Here is a 16,065-nt window from a genome sequence, read left to right on the forward strand (position 1 = left end):
ATGAACAATCAATCAAAGGCCCAGTGCAATCAATCAATCAGTAAATGAATCAATCATTTTCATTTTATTTTCAGGGAGGATAGCCAAAAGCTTCAGTACAGCATATAGATAAACAATAGGAACACAGGGCCGAGAGCTGGCGAGTAGCCAGGGAAGTGTACATTAACACTGCTTGAGCCTTTTTGTGCCAACACTTGTTCCTGAAAATGATGAAAATTTTAAATATTTATGAATGATTCATTGCAAACAGTTTTCATTATTCCGATATGAGTTTGTCATTTTCTGTTTACTGTGAATTATCTTTTTAATGTTTTATACAAAGAGCGATATTATTGGAACAGAAGTACATTTTTGCTGTCCATCCATGCAACGCGTTATTACTGGCACGATCCTAGAGGCACTCGTAGCAAAGTGCTCTTGACGAGCTGCATCCATGCGAGAGGCCATTAGATGCTAAATCTTCCTCTCAATCATCAGTACTAAGTTGAAGCTCCTAACACGACTTGCTAGGGCTATCGAGATCCAATCAGTTACTTGGTGAATAAGCACCCCAAGACACTGATTTCAGCATTGCAGAAGGCAGCCACTTCACTCTGCTGCCATTTTTAAAACTCGGAAGAAGGGGGGGGGGGGGGGGGGGCATACTTGCACTTCGAGTCTGTCAACTGCACCCTAAAAGAAATTTTGGGGGGAATGTGGCCCCATTAAGACAACAGGCAATTTTTCAGACATGCCTGATAATTCAAGTGACTTCATGGCACTACTGCATACCCCACAGAGCCAATGTATAAGGATGTCTGAAATTTAGGACGCCGAAAGCCTTCCCTTTCGATTTTTCCGACTTGTTGCTGTGACCACAGGGGCGAAACGACATGAACTGAAGCCAACAAAGCCACCAATTTGATCACGTCTCAGCCTTAATCCAGGGCTCTCACATGCAGATTCGCTGGCAGATGTTACACGCTGTCATTAGGCCTAGCTGCTTTGATTTTCAGTATCAAGATTCCTGCTTTTCGGTGCAGTGTATTTCATTTAAAGGTTTCGCCAAAATGCCACCAACTTGCTCTTTATCGTCCTCAGTGATGGCATCAAGGCGCGGAAGCATGAGAAGGGCGTAAAGTGTTGCATAGTGCCAGTTTCTGGAACTTGCCTTCGTTGCAGTATAGCGGTGTCATGTGGTCAAGCATGCAATAGTGCAGTGAAGTATACCAAGAGTGCAAAAGGGTCACTGTCATGAGACATAAAATGTGTTCCTGGTTAAGCATGGCAGAAGGCTTGGCATGGTTAAGCATGGCAGAAAATACTAAGAATTGTAGTGCTCTAATGTATGGGATGAAGTTACAGTGGTCTTAAAATCATTTTCTGGTACAACGAATTTCCCCTGTGCCTAACTGTTTAGAGATCTCTATGCTGTTCATAGTAATGAGGTTCGGCTGTGATAATTCCGTAGTGCTGAAAAAATACAGGCCTCTGAAATAATATGGAGGCCGACTCACTTCTCCAGCTCGGATGACTCGACTGTCGCTAACTGGGTGAGGCAGGATGAAATCTTGATGTAGCTGTCGGCCACATCTGGAAAAAAAGAGGAGGGACAAACTGCAATTTCAAACTTCTCATTGCACAACGATGCAATTTGCAGATTTCCAGATGCAATTGCAATTTGCAGATGCAGTTACATGCACCCCGAGGCAGTAGCAGACCACATTTGCACAGATCCGCTGTTGTAATCCTTACCAATGGCTTCGAAGCTCGCAAAGCATGACACATTGCATAATGCCAGTTTCTGAAAGTCAGCTTCGTTTCAATACAGCAATGTTACGCGGTGAAGCATACACGAAGTATTGCGGTGAAACGTACCAAGAGTGGGAAGGGGCCATTTTTACAGGTCTTATTTTTTTAAACTATACATGCGCACAGCTGCTGCCTCTGTTACAGTACGAGCACCGATATGCCCAGTAGGTATACTAGCGGGCTTTCAGAGCTGTTTCAGATGTGCCTGTGGCGATTTGAGCACTTCGAGGAAATAAAGCGCATGCATTCATTTTGTTTTCTGACTGTGCGATTTTCGGATGTTTTTGTGGCCCCTAGGGAGTTTATTTAGATTTATCCCCTTAGATATTTCTGGCCACCCCTACTATGTGTTGTGTTACTGAGATAACAGCAGGTGTAAAATAAGTAAATTCAGAGGCTTCCCTGCCCTATCACATGTTGCAATGGTGGGCTTGGCCTTGGCCAGCTGCAATTGCCCGCTTGGGTTTAATGACCCCTACTTCTTTCACTCCAGCCACGCCATCGCGCCTACTCCCTTTCTAGATGCCGATCATTCACCCACCAACACAGATCCCGCTGTTATAAACCCTGCACTCACTCTTGTGGGCCCGGGTCATGCGGTCAGCCTTGGTGGTGGCGTCACGCACATGCGTGTGGTACTCGGTGAGGAAGTTGCGCTCGTGCTCGAAGAACTCGTCCACATCCTTCTGGGTCGACGACAGGCGCAGGTCGTCCGCCGACTTGCCCAGGTGGCTCAATATACCCGCCAGTCTCTCCTTTTTGTTCTTGCCCCGCACGCTCAGCTGGGAGCACACATTTGCACCGGGCATTAATTAATGCACAACGAGAGGTGCTAGCAACATGCTCTGGAATCTAATGGTACCTGTCAACTTGTGAACATTGAAGTTCATGAAAGCCCCACAGACATGGCAATAACGCAGACTTTCTTTAAAGCTTGTCCTCAGTATGTACGTTTTGCGGGATACATGCATACTTCAAGTTGATTAGACGCAGCACACAGGCAGCAGCTTAGAGCAGCAAAGCAACGCAGTTTATAGATCAGTGACATTGCTGTTGCCAATTCTGCCTGCTTCAGGAACATGCCTGAACAAACTTGCTCGAATCAGGTACTCCTACGGTACAGTCACTGACCTATGATTGGGAATTGATAGGAACTGACAAAAAATAGGAATAATCACAAGTCCGAAATACCCGCCTTGCCAGAAAATAAGCAAAGTTATTTCACAAGTGGCCAGAAAAAAGCTTGTCAACATGCTCATACACTTGCCTGCAATCTAGGGCAATATTCTTGAGCAATCACGCAAGTTTGATCACTTTCTCAAGACTTCACATGACTCAGCAGCAAACACATGAAAGCATATGGCGGACAGTGTTCCAGTCACTGTGTGAAGATGGTATGCGTCAACGTAACCGGTGTCGAGTTGCGCACGATTTCACGAGACTGATTGTATTCCTGAAAGCGATTGCTCGAAAATACCGCCCCTTGTCAGTCAGTGATTTCCACCACTGCCATCCAGTTGCTACAAAGAGCTAAAAGTACAGTCAATGCATGCATCGGATTTCCATCACCTGGTAACACAAGCAGACCCCGCTGCAATAGCTGAATGATAGCAGGTTTCTTAGCAAGAGTTATTGTCTGCCATCTCCCTCACTTAAAGGGCCCTGAAACACTGTTCTAACTAATCATGGAATTGACTCACTATTAAAGGACGTCGTCTCGAATTTCATGCTGCAAACATTTTTTGGATCCTTCCAGTATATGCGAAGTTATCACCCAATACACAGCTTTCGCTCGCTTTTTGTCTCTGCTACAGCGCTGGCAACTACACAGGGGAGAAGCCAAGGGGGCAAAACCCTGGCCAAAGTTGTGTGCCTCGGTGACAAAAGGACTCGTCACAGCACTCTATGGTGGTTGTGGTAAACTACGCTATGCAGCACGCCGCTGCAATCTCTAAAGACGCGCAGCAGACGCAGCTATGCGCAACTGTCGTATGTGGACCAACAGTGTAAAGATGAAAAAAATTTTCTGTCCTTTTGAGATCCTAGACATGTACAGCATAGGGTGCTCGTAGCATAAGTCGCTGGAGTTACAAAACAGACCAAGCAGCCACGCGTACCCGAGAAACATAGCATGTGACTAGGATGTTTGCGTCAGTTTAAATTTACGAATGTTGAACGTCAGAGGATTTGCGGTCTTTGCACGAAAATTAAAAAAAAAAAAAACTGACAGAGGCAAGTAAGTCACCGGCTAAATGTTCAAGCCTGCTTGCTTATTTGAAGTTTCTCCACGTCGCCACCAACTCCACATAACTAATGTAGAATGGCAACCTAAATTTTGGGCACATTGCAGCGTCACATTCAATCCACCTCTTTCATTTTCCTGTGCTGCCCTCTGCCACACGCCGCTGAAAACGTTTTGGAAGGGTCCCGGGGCTTTCGCCGGTTGATTTGTGTACCCGCGCCCACGTTGAGTTCGCGTCGGTTGTGCATTTCGTGGATCGCAAATCATTATTAATGGCTTCTTCAGGACAGCATGTCGTTCATGAAACCATGTAGCACTCAATGACTACTGGGTGAGCAGGCCCGAGTGCGCTGTTCTGCAAACAGTGTGGCCGACAAAGGCAGGCTGAGTTCCGTTTGGTGGCACAGCTGCCTTGGAATTTGTCACCGATTTCTGCACTTGGACATAACTTTTTGTATTCTTACACATTTAGACGTTTCGAATATTCAAAAAGTCTTCGAGCGCAACCTTCTGTGTGGGACCGATTAAAGCAGTGCACTTGTTTACATCGACATCTACAGCCGCAGGTCGCTGTCATCGTCAAATATTGTGGACCTTCGCCCATATGAAATAGTGTCAAAATGTAGCAAAATATGCATATCTGCGCATATGTGCCATGTTGTTACACCCTGAGACGAGTCAATATGAGTGGCCGAACCACTTAAACAATGGCAAATGTGATCCAGATATGTGGGCTGTTAACAGATATTATGGGCTGTTAACTCATTGTCGCTCTACTTTAACTCCATCATACTTAGTTTTAGCGTGACAGAGCATTATTTGAGAAAACTGTGCTCACATAAGTGCTCAGTTGTAAGCCATGTTCTCTCACGAAAGCGTGTGTGCTCACACGGCGTTGGTACAAATGAGCGAGGCGGTTGTTTATGCTGCTATATACCGAATACACCGTCTCTTGTTTGCCACTTGACGCAGAGGCAAACAGCGCATCTCTGAAATTGAGAAACGTGTCGGCAAAGCAACACGTGCAGGCCCACCCATATACGTAGCGAATGCGGCCGACAGCCTGCAGGTACAGTGACGTACAGATGTTGGCACAGCGCTGTGTCACCGCTTACCGCTTATTGTGTGCGTACGCGTCGTGCGAAGTGTAGCCAATTTCAAATGGCTAAGGCCGGAATTGAAGTATAAAAGCAGTTTCACTGGACCTAACTGCTTACATTTCAGTCCAGGTCTGCCGGTAGCAAGTGCACGAACTCGACGGCGCCAGGTTAACCCCTTAACCGTTTTGGACGAGCTGTGCTCGTCCTTGCCAGGCCGTCCCCAAACCGTTTTGGACGAGTGTAGCTCGTCCGCGCTGAATACGTTCTTCCCTCCAGCGTTTCGGACGAGCGGCGCACGTTTGTGGCGTAGCTTGCATTTTTACTCGACAGATGGCAGCACTGACCGCTTAATTTCTTTTTCTTCAACCGCGTAAACTTTTTTTTTCGTAGGGCAACCTTGGTTTTAAAATGGCATCCAGTGGAGGCGACACGTGTATTGCTGGCCCGTCTTCTCGGAAACGGCGCTTTTCTTCGTCGTCATCTTCGTCAGACGATGGTGATTCAGACACTGATGTGTACATTGTTTCAGGGAGCGAGGATGACAGTGATGATGTTGTACTCAGCAGCTCTTCTGATGAAGAAGATGATTGCTCGGAAGCGAACTATGCGAGCGCGCGTCAGTGGATGAAGATCGACGTCACGAACATTCCTACACGACCTCCTCGGTTTCCTTTTCTGGCAGTTCCCGGTAAGACGTTCACTATAAGCTCGCCTGGTGACTTGCTTGAATATATTCAGCGTTTCCTCGATGATGAACTCATTTCAATGGTGGTCGAAGAAACTAACCGCAATGCTGCTGAGAAGGTGAAGGGCTGCGGTCCGTGTGAGCATAGCCGCGTCAAAAAATGGGTGCCGGTGACTGAGGAGGAGATGTGGGTGTTTCTTGGTCTCTTGCTGTTGCAAGGAATTGTGCAGAAGCCACGACAGGATTGGTATTGGTCCAGGAACAAGCTCTTATTCACACCTATTTTCGGAGAGGTGATGAGTGGCAACCGGTTTCAGCTCCTGATGCGGATGCTGCACTTTGTTGATAATTCCAGTATCAGCGACCTTAGCAGTCACCCGCAGCCGAAGCTGCACAAGATATGGCCGTTTCTGGTTCGGTTGTTGAAGAACTATCGCTCAGCCTACGTACCGGAGCGAGACATATCCATTGATGAAAGCCTTATGCTCTACAAAGGAAGGCTTGGCTGGGTACAGTACATTCCCCTCAAGAGAGCCAGATTTGGCCTGAAATTTTTCATGCTTTGTGAGGCGTCATCGGGGTACGTGTGGGATGTTATCATCTACACAGGAAAAGGCACCAACCTCGGCACACCAGCAAATGTCGACCCTACGTCTCCAATGGGAACGAAAGTGGTGATGAAGCTTCTGGAGCCCTTGCTAGGCAAAGGCTACTGCCTGACCGTAGATAATTTTTATACGTCACCAGAGCTCGTCGACCTCCTCCTCCTGAACCGCACAGATGTCTATGGCACAGTCAGAGCAAATAGAAAAGACATGCCTCCCGAATTCCGCACACAGAAGCTGAAAAAGGGAGAGATCCAAGCTTACCAGCGCGGTAAGTGTGTCGCCCTCCAATGGCGCGACAAAAAAGTAGTGACTGTCCTGAGCACTGTGCACAGCGCAAACATGGAGACGTTCAAAGACTCGAAAGGGAGGGACGTGACAAAGCCAAGCATCGTGCGGGACTACAACCACACAATGGGCGGTGTCGACAAGTCAGACCAGATGCTGGCGAACTACCCTGTCCCCAGAAAACGGCAGAAAATATATTACAAGAAGATTTTTCGCCACTTGCTTGATGAGTTGACATTTAACTCCTTTGTTTTGTATCAAAAGGAAGGAGGGAAGATGAACCACCTCGACTTCCGCCTCGCCCTTATTGAAGCAATCTTCAATAGGTACCTCGACCCCGCGCGAAAGATAAAGCGTGGCCGGCCTTCTGGCGTACTTGATCCCATACGACTTCAAGAGAGGCACTTTCCAGCTTACATCCCTCCAACCGAAAACAAGGCAACTCCAACCAGGAAATGCTTCATTTGCTGCAAAAAGCAAGGAGACAAAGGCCGGAAAATTAGGAAGGAAACACGATTTTGGTGCAAGAGCTGCAACAAACCGCTATGCGTGATCCCTTGTTTTGAGATTTACCACACCGTCCCAATGCTTCCTCGGTGAAGCAATCAACTTTTTGTCACCACAACTCAGTGAAAGAGTTAAGAAATCGGTGGCTGTGGTCATTCTTTAATTTTTATTGTTCATTACCAGCAGAAAGTTCCTTTTCTTTTTTCTGAGAAACAATAAACTTGAATATGCTACTTTGACTTCGTGTTTGCTTTAAATATTTTTTTAAGATCGAATACATGCTTTTTATTGCAATAATAATCGAAATCAGGAATAAAAAAAATAAGCAGTTTTGTGGAGAAATTCGTTGATATAAAAAAACGGTGAAGGGGTTAACCTTCGCTGAACAGGATCGACATTGGCTTAAACCTCGTGGCCCCGGCTTGAGAGCTTGTGCATTTCAACTTGGTAGGCGTGCTTGACTCATTTTGAGCACAATTAAAGCGAAGACTCTTTCGCTATTGTGTTGTCGGTTCGACGGCCGATCGCGCGGGGTTCGGCCAAACGCTGGTCGGCACGCTGACTTTGCCAGTACCTTCGACAAGAAAGCCTGTCGCAATACAACTAGCACTAGTCGGTTGCGTCGTTGTCAATCTGGTATGATAAAAAGGTTTCAGTGACGCACAATAGTCGGTCAATCATTGGAGTGAGCGTCTTCTCGGTCTCGTATCGCCCCAGTGTTGCCGCGCCCTACGAGTACGTGCAGTCAGGAACGCGCTGCCACCATCAGCAAGTGAGGACTGACGCTGCAAAAAGACTTCGTCAGCAACGTAATGTACTTAAGTGTCGTCCAAGTGTAATGCACGGGTTTTTCGTTAAAATAGCGAGCCATTCATGAAAGGCAGGAACTACCTGGCTCACAGTGCAGTCCGGACAACTCGGACGATGCCCTGGCCGCTTTCTCTTTTAAAGTGCAGTTGCGGTTTTACGCTACGCACGTTTTTGGCATTGCACCGGCGTTGAGCTTCAAGTAGAGTTTCAATGCAGTACACGGCACGAGTGTTTGCAGCAGCGCGCGTCCAAGCGCTCTTTTTTTCTTTTTCGGGGAACATTCCTTAGGGCGGCCACGTGCGTGACCCTTCCAAAATGTTTTGCGACTAATCCGCTAGGGCAGGGCGCATACGCCGTCGCGCCATGAAAGAGGCGGATTTCTCAGACTGATCCGCATGCATGCGATGTCGACAACATAGCAACCCCGAGCCAAGCTGCCACCATTCGAGTGATGGCTGTGCCACCCTCACTTCTATCGTGGAAGTGGTTCCTCTGCTTTCCAAATGCGGTACAGTCACTCAGACGCGTTTTGTTGACTCGGCACAAAACAAAGTTTGGTCGCCAACTCCTGACGAGGCACGGCAGTTAGGCCTAGCCGACAGAGGTGTCAAACGGCATGCCGCCACGGGAAGCTCGCCCTTGATGTGTGTGTAACAATAGACAATTACATAGAGATTGGGCATGCGATCATGCACGAAAGTGCAAATGACGTGGAGTTTGGTTTCGCAGGCAATTAGCTGCGGCAACTATAGTGCAAATGCCTGATAAATTTGTATATGCATGTACTGGTAGGAATAGCAGAAGCTCACACGTGGATACACAGTCAAACCCGTTTATAATGCACTTAGGGTTCCACGAAAATTGGTTGTATCAGTAGCTTTTTATATGTGGACTTGCCTTTCAAACACGAAAACACGCCACTGTAGCTGCCATTGGCTGTTACGACTGGACACCACTTTGGTCAGAATACGATTTTCAGTACATTTGTGTTCCCAGCACTCCTCCACCTCGACTGCCAACTTACGTCAAAGATATCATATGAAGAAAGAAATGTGGCGACGTAGCTCCTTTGAAAGAATGCCTGCCCGCTTATCTGCCATCGTGGCAAGTGATCTTGGCAGAGAGCAAAAAGTGATAAGCACTTTTGCCATGGTGTCAAATGTAGGTCTATATACCACATGGTCTCAATATTAACTGAAATATTCCATAAATATACCACAGCCAGCTTTATGCGGATTAATGTTGCATTCAGGATAAATATTTTTAAGCTAATAAAATTTTAATAGGCTTTTCCTGTTCATATGATGTTGCTTCTACCATTTTAACTCGCAAAAGGCATTTGCATGTTCATCGTGCTTCAAGTGAGCAATACAAAATAAATATAAAGGAACAAGGGTGTGTAAGGAAGATCGAGCCCTATGAGACTTGCATGCCTAAACTGAAGTTGCAGTAAGGACGACCATACATTACTTCTAAGTTGAAAAATCTTTCCTGCATAACTGTGCGTCGGCTGTGCTTAAATTAAAACTATGGGATCTGCTCTTCCAATAATGCAGCATTGCAAGGAAGCTCCCTGCAGATAAATTGCGTGCCAGCGGTTTAGTACCCTAATACAATGTATTTACAAAGTGGCACCGGCAGCAACAACTATGTTGAACAATGTGTGAAGGGACATCTTCCTAGGCTTTATTTTAATGTATTCGCATTCTTAGGGTACTTTGAGCACTTTCGGGGGCTAGCTATCCATGCGTATATCTAACGATTTTGCTGTCTACCTGCATCACTGGGTAGTCCATTAAAAGATTATGGGGTTTTATAGCCAAAACAACTTCCCGATTATGAAGCACGTCGTAGTGGAGGACAGCAGGAATTTCGACCACCTGGGGTTCTTTAACGTGCACCAATATCTAAGTACACGGGCGTTTTCGCATTTCGCTCCGATCGAAATGCGGCTGCCGTGGCCAGGATTCGATCCCACGACCTCGCGCTCAGCAGCCCAACATCATAGCCATTGAGCAACCATGGCGGCTCACTGGGTAGTCCATGGTCAAATGAATTGTGCATTGGGCTGTCTTGAAAGAAGGAAAAGGGTTTCAAATGAACTGTCAGACTAACTTCGGTGGCTGAGTGTGTGGCAACATGTACATGTGTGCTGCCCTTTCTCTTTCACCCCGACATGGGTCACTGTTGATGTGAAACTGGGTAGGTACCGCTGTTCAATGAAACTCATTGACGCCAACTTGCAGCACTGGGTATGCACCGCTCGGTCAGTGCTGGCCTTCAATAAACCTCGCGGAAGTCAACTTTGGTAACCACGTATGTGCCACTGGGAATGTGCTGCTCTACAACAACAAAAAGACATTGCTTAAATTTCTACGATGCTGAGCAGAACTGAAGCCACGCCACAGGGGTTCTGAATTTCTGAAGAAAGACTTGGGAACATGGATAAAAATAAACGGGCAGCTAAACTGCACAAGTATCTGTACCTTAAAAGTGTAGACACAATATCGAAGAGGTCAAGAACATTGGCAACCAAGTACAGGGTAATTGAAAGTACAGATAGACAACCAGGAGTCATCAGAAAGAAAGCAAGAAAGAGACAGCAAATTGAATGCAAAGAATGGAAACAAAAAAAAAAAGGCCATGGAGAGTTACAAGGATAGGAAGAAGGAAATTAGCGATAACAGAAAGGGCAGTCGCTATCTGACGCTCGAGGGTTGCTCAAGGACAAGCTTATACTGGAGCTAACATTCGCAACAAGATGACGCCCGTGCATGCGGCAGCGAAAATTTTGAGACCACTGAGCACATCCTAATGGAATGCGAAGGCATTCACCCAGTGAGACCCGTAGGCAACCCACAACCTCTAGAAGCGTATGAATTCAAATGTGATGGAAGCATCAACCAGTCGAGATAAGGCAGAGATGTTTAGAGTACAGGTGGAAAAAAAAAATCACACAAGAGATTCACCCGACCGGAACCGTTACAAGCATAGGTAGCACCACAAGGTAGACGGAGAAGTTATGAGGTACATTAGAATGATTAAGAAGATGCATACGAAAATGCTAGAATAAAAAACATGTACAGCACACCTGATTCAATCAAGCAGGCTAGTTCACTATGTCTCTGCCACGTTTCAAAAGGGATGCAAATAAATCATAAATCATCGAAGCGCACGAGAGCGGCCCGGTTACCGCATGATTAGTTTCTAAGCCTCTGTTTGCACTGACGCACAATGCGTTTAGGAGGCTTTGTGGCAGCAGTGCTAGATGGCACCGAGTGTTCGTAGGGAAGCACGAGACGGAGTCGCACCGCAGTATACACTTCATAGGTTATAACTCATTTCAATGGAGGCAATACATTGTGTCACTATAATGATTCAATGTTAACGCAATACCGTCAACGGTCATCACGAGATTGGTTCTACTGAATTTTTTTTATCTAATGGCCTCCTCGGGCCAACTCCGACATTCTAGTATAAGGAACACAAAACTGCAGCACAGCTGCCAGAGACAAGACTGCACTGCAATGGTACATTAGAACCTCAGCCGGAGCAAAGAATGAAAACAACAAATGGAGGACCAATGGCATCGTCTGTATCTGCTGACCTACGGGATGATGATGGCCCCACTTTACATTTTTGGTTTTGCTAGAGAGGTAGCATGAACAAAATGAGGCTTTCATTCTTATGCTTTGTTGGCACAGGCTCGCTGAAATTTTTTGATAAAGTGCATTTGTGGAGCAGGAAACGCAAAGTACTGCTCTTGACACAGCTGTTCACCACTACATCAAATTACGTGACGCATGTGCACATATTTATTAGAACCTAGACAGACATTTTTTTTTCGTGTAATCATACAAAAACTCTAGGGTCACCTTAGATTCAAGCAGTTTAATAAACGTGCCAGTTAAATTTATAAACATGGTGCACAGCCAGCGCCACCTAGAAAAGTCAGTATCGCAGCGGCTACTAGCCGTGCCAGTAGCCAACTGACGTACACGGGGAATGTCGCCAATTTGACCTGCGTCATATCAGCACGAGGCGTAGCATCATTGCAATGACACGAAACGGGCGATGGCTCTATAGTGGCTGTAAGGGATGTTGACAAACGGCATGGACGCTGAGAGGTCATTTCGCCCCAGAATTGTGGGAGGTCGCCGTTTTCGGGCTTAGCCGAGAGTAAAACCAGCCGGGCGCTTCGGTAATGAGTCGGGAGACGCTCTTTGACGGCAGATAGCCCGCGCCGACACGTCGGGACATCTTAACCTGTCGCACGTACGGGCTTGAGACTTAGGAAAGAGTGCGACATTGGGGACCCTTTAGCCCGGAAGCACGGACGGAAGCGCCCTGTCTGGGACGGACCACGGGCAAAGCGTCGTTAGGGCGTCAATGGTCATGATGGGGGGTACAAAGCGGCAGCTTAAAACCAGAGGGATCGGTGACCCGATGGGCGGTCCCTTGAAAGGTAGGCTGGCACCCGAGACAAATCCATCTGCGTACTTAGCTTTACGGGCCCGCCGGAGGAGACTAACCATGCACAAGACGGCATTGTGAATCGGTGGGTGCACTTCGGCAGGGGTGCCCTTTGCGGCACACAGTGCGTGATAGGTTTAATCAAGGCGCGAGGACGGGGCGCCGCAGATGGTCGTTCCCCGTAAGTGTTTTTCAAAGTGTCGGGAGACTTTTCCATATATGGCGCGAAGGCGAAATGGTTGGGATGTTATTTGTTTATTTGTTGTTTGGTGGTTACTTTCTCTCCCTCTATCTCTCTGAATGTTCCGAGGAACGCAGGGAGAGGGTGAGAGAGCGCCCAATGAGTGACAGCCCAGTTGACCCAATCAGGTCACTGGGGTGTCCTGATTTGCCGTGAGGGGATTCAGGAGGGGCAACTGAAGGTTTAAAACCTGGCTCCAGACCTCTCACGGAGGTTCCGGGCGCAGGAAAGGTGCTCTGCACTTTCGGCTCTGCCGAGTTAAGGCGCCAGTTCCAGTGTAACCCAAGGGTCTTGACGGACGAACGGTGCTATGCACTATCGGCTATGTCGAGTTGATACGTCAGACCCACTGTAAATAGCTGTCAATGTATATAATGTGTACATAAAGTCTATTCTCCAAGTGCAACGTCTATGGCGTCCCATCTCTGATGGAAGAGGAGAAACGACGACAGCTGAAGAAAAGTTTTCTACCAAATAAGCTGGTTACGCCAGCTTGTGGAGGCACTCTCTGCCACGAAAGTAAGAAGAAGGTAAAGAAAATTTACTGTGGCGCTTTCAAACAAAAAGTTATGGTAGCCGCAGAGCCATCGTCAAACGTTTAAAGCCTAGCGGGAAGTCAATGAAAAAAGCTTCCGTTGTTAGAGTGGGTAACGGGAAATGCTTTGTGCATGCACCACAACGAGGATGGCATTTACTGATGGCAAAGAGATAGCAACAAGGCTAGCAGCACCGATGACACCGAATGAGCTTGGCATGTTCATATTCAATAAATGCTGTTTGCATTTTAAGAGCACCGTCCTCGTTTTTTCGTGCAGTCTACATTTCAAGTAACTTTTTTCTGGCTTCGGACTTTCGGGGGTCAGCTTAGAATCGGGGCCAGTATAGATTCAAAGTAAATATGGTATGTTTTGATATGCAACGCACTATTCCTTGTTGACAAATATGAGCAGTGAGAAAAGTCTAGGCTCAATAACATTTGCCTGCTATATATGAAACAGCATAACGAAAAAAGTTTTCAAGTGACATTTTCACAAGTGCTTAGATTTGTCAACTTGTACTCGCAGCAGCCAGCCATTAGCCAGTCTAATCCAGACATGCCTGTATCAGAGTGGCGGTTACTTAACTACACAAAAGGGGGCTAGAAAAAAGAAAAAAGCAGGCCTACCTCCTTCTCGTACTCGAGGAAGACATGGAAGTTTGAGTCTGTACGGAAGACAGGGTGCAGGGCCAGCCGCTGGAGGAACAACTCGTGCATGGCCACTGTCTTCTTGAATGTCGCCAAGTACTCCCTGCACATGAGAGAGAGAGAGAGAGAGAGAACAGCAGCAGTGGATGGATAAATGTCCGTGCCAACCACTTGCACAGAGAAACAAAGGTAAGCCAAACGGAACCGCAAGATGGATGTTCACCGGAACTGCCGGTGCCCTTAGGGGCAGCCTCATTTAGGTGCAAACATTTAGAGTCCCAACATGACATTTGACTTTGCATGAAACGAATGTGCGGGACCTCAAAACCCGAGGAAGAATATTAGGAAGCGTTGCAGTGCCCTGAAAACCCGATTTACAGCAGAACCCCATTCTTATGTATCAGAAAAAAAAAAGAACACAAGAAACAACGTCCTAAGTCGGAAAACAGACAATCTGATGTCACAAAAAAAATTTACAGACTACTGCAGCTGACATCTACATAATACGAAGCATTGTTTGAATCCCTACAACACGATGCCAACATGGACCGAGTTAGTGGGGCGCTAGCAACCTGTATTGTTTACCTATCCCATAATGTTTTGAGACGGTGACGAGAAACAAAGCAAGTTGAGCTGGTGCGTAAAGTTAGAAAACAATGCCACCACAGTGGCCCACGACTGTGTTTGTTCACCTGAACAAACACAGCGCACTTTGCACCACTTGCACCAGGGAACAGCGGCGTGTTTGGGTTACTATCACTTATTAAAAGCATACAGTACACTCCTAACCGCACAATGCCCCACCTGCTGTGAAACAAAATGCTTTTCACGATAGGGTTGGCGGCAATAGCTGTGAATGCGACGTGCAATAACCTGCAAGGTTTGCTCAGGCCCCCACTGCTCTCGATAGTGCATCTTGTGCCATTTTTTGTTCTCGTGGGATCTAGCAGCCGGAAAACATGTCAATACAAACGCTGTTTGGCGATTTACTGAACGTTGGCGCCATTTTCCAAGAATGTATTGACCGTTCAAAAATGTTCTTTTTAGATAAGAATGAATTCTGGGGTTTTACTTGCGAAAACCACAATACGGTGATGAGGCATACTGTAGTGGGGCACTCCGGATTTCTTAGTGGCTAATTTTGACCAGCTGGGGTCCTTTAACGTGCACCAAGTGCAGGATGCACAGCCGTGTTGTTGCACTTCTCCCCCCCATCCAAATGCTGCTGCCATGGACAAAATTCGTTCTCTCCCTTTTTGGCTTAGCAACGCAAACCCCAAAGCCACTACGCCACCACGGTGGTTTCAACTGGCGAGAAATAGGCATAACCATGTTGGGTCATTTTTTTGTGCTGGTTGTGAATGTTGACGCTGGAAAGTCGTATGACACAACAGGGTCCTGTCAACGAGCTTGTACTGTACAGCTCAGACCACCTAAAACATAACCGCTAATAGTGCCGGACCGAACATAACGTGGTCGTTTGCGACTCCCATAGGACTCAATGTATATGCACAACACAGTGCAGCGACGAGAGACAAAGCATTGATTACATTGCAGTTGCAGGGAAATCCCGCAGGCAGACAAGCGAGGCAGTGAGCGCACTTTTCGGCGAGGCGTGCCGGCCGAGGGGAGAGTAACGGGCACGATGCAGAGGAGGAGGAGGAGACAGGGACAGAGTTAACGAACAAGAAACAGAAAAATGCCTGCTGCTGCAGCCATGTGGTCTGCAGAGAACACACATGCATTGCTGCCCTGGCTTTACAGTTTGCATGCGGAAAGTAAATAACGTCGCCGAAAGATTTTTTTGGACGCGGACAAGGGTCGTTAAAATGTGAATTACGGGGAAGGCTGGAAAAACAAACTTAGACGGTAAAATCAATTTATTTTCTACAACTCCAGCACCGCAGAATGATCGGTCGTGGCCGCGAGTTCATTTTGCATTTGCCCTTCACAATGCAAATCACTGAAGTGCATACACGGCAACACCACGAATTTAAGACCGTTTCGAAAATCTTTTGTTTTGAAACACTGTCCATACGTGAATTATCAGTTCCTACCAGTAGTCACACCTGCCAACTTTGCTATACACATTTGTGGTATTTAACAGCTGATCGCCGCAAACCTTGCATCACATGCA

The 16,065-nt window shown here is 46.9% G+C and overlaps 2 protein-coding genes across 4 annotated transcripts in view; one reads left to right on the forward strand and one right to left on the reverse strand.

Moving 5' to 3' along the window:
* Snx6 (sorting nexin 6) overlaps nucleotides 1-16,065 on the reverse strand; it is a 44,230-nt gene that overhangs the window by 18,526 nt on the left and 9,639 nt on the right. For all 3 annotated transcript variants that reach the window (XM_070522467.1, XM_070522466.1, XM_070522468.1), the window contains exons 5-7: nucleotides 13,908-14,031; nucleotides 2,369-2,573; nucleotides 1,497-1,572 (exon numbers count right to left, since the gene is read on the reverse strand). In XM_070522467.1, coding sequence (XP_070378568.1) covers nucleotides 1,497-1,572; nucleotides 2,369-2,573; nucleotides 13,908-14,031 — 405 coding nt within the window. The remainder of the gene's footprint in view (nucleotides 1-1,496; nucleotides 1,573-2,368; nucleotides 2,574-13,907; nucleotides 14,032-16,065) is intronic.
* LOC139047533 (piggyBac transposable element-derived protein 4-like) lies at nucleotides 5,287-7,457 on the forward strand. The gene has a single exon (XM_070521360.1). It carries the CDS (start codon nucleotides 5,542-5,544, stop codon nucleotides 7,309-7,311), a length of 1,770 nt encoding a protein of 589 aa, XP_070377461.1. The 5' UTR covers nucleotides 5,287-5,541; the 3' UTR covers nucleotides 7,312-7,457.

Source organism: Dermacentor albipictus, chromosome 7 (assembly GCF_038994185.2).
Source record: "Dermacentor albipictus isolate Rhodes 1998 colony chromosome 7, USDA_Dalb.pri_finalv2, whole genome shotgun sequence".
Taxonomy (NCBI): domain Eukaryota; kingdom Metazoa; phylum Arthropoda; class Arachnida; order Ixodida; family Ixodidae; genus Dermacentor; species Dermacentor albipictus.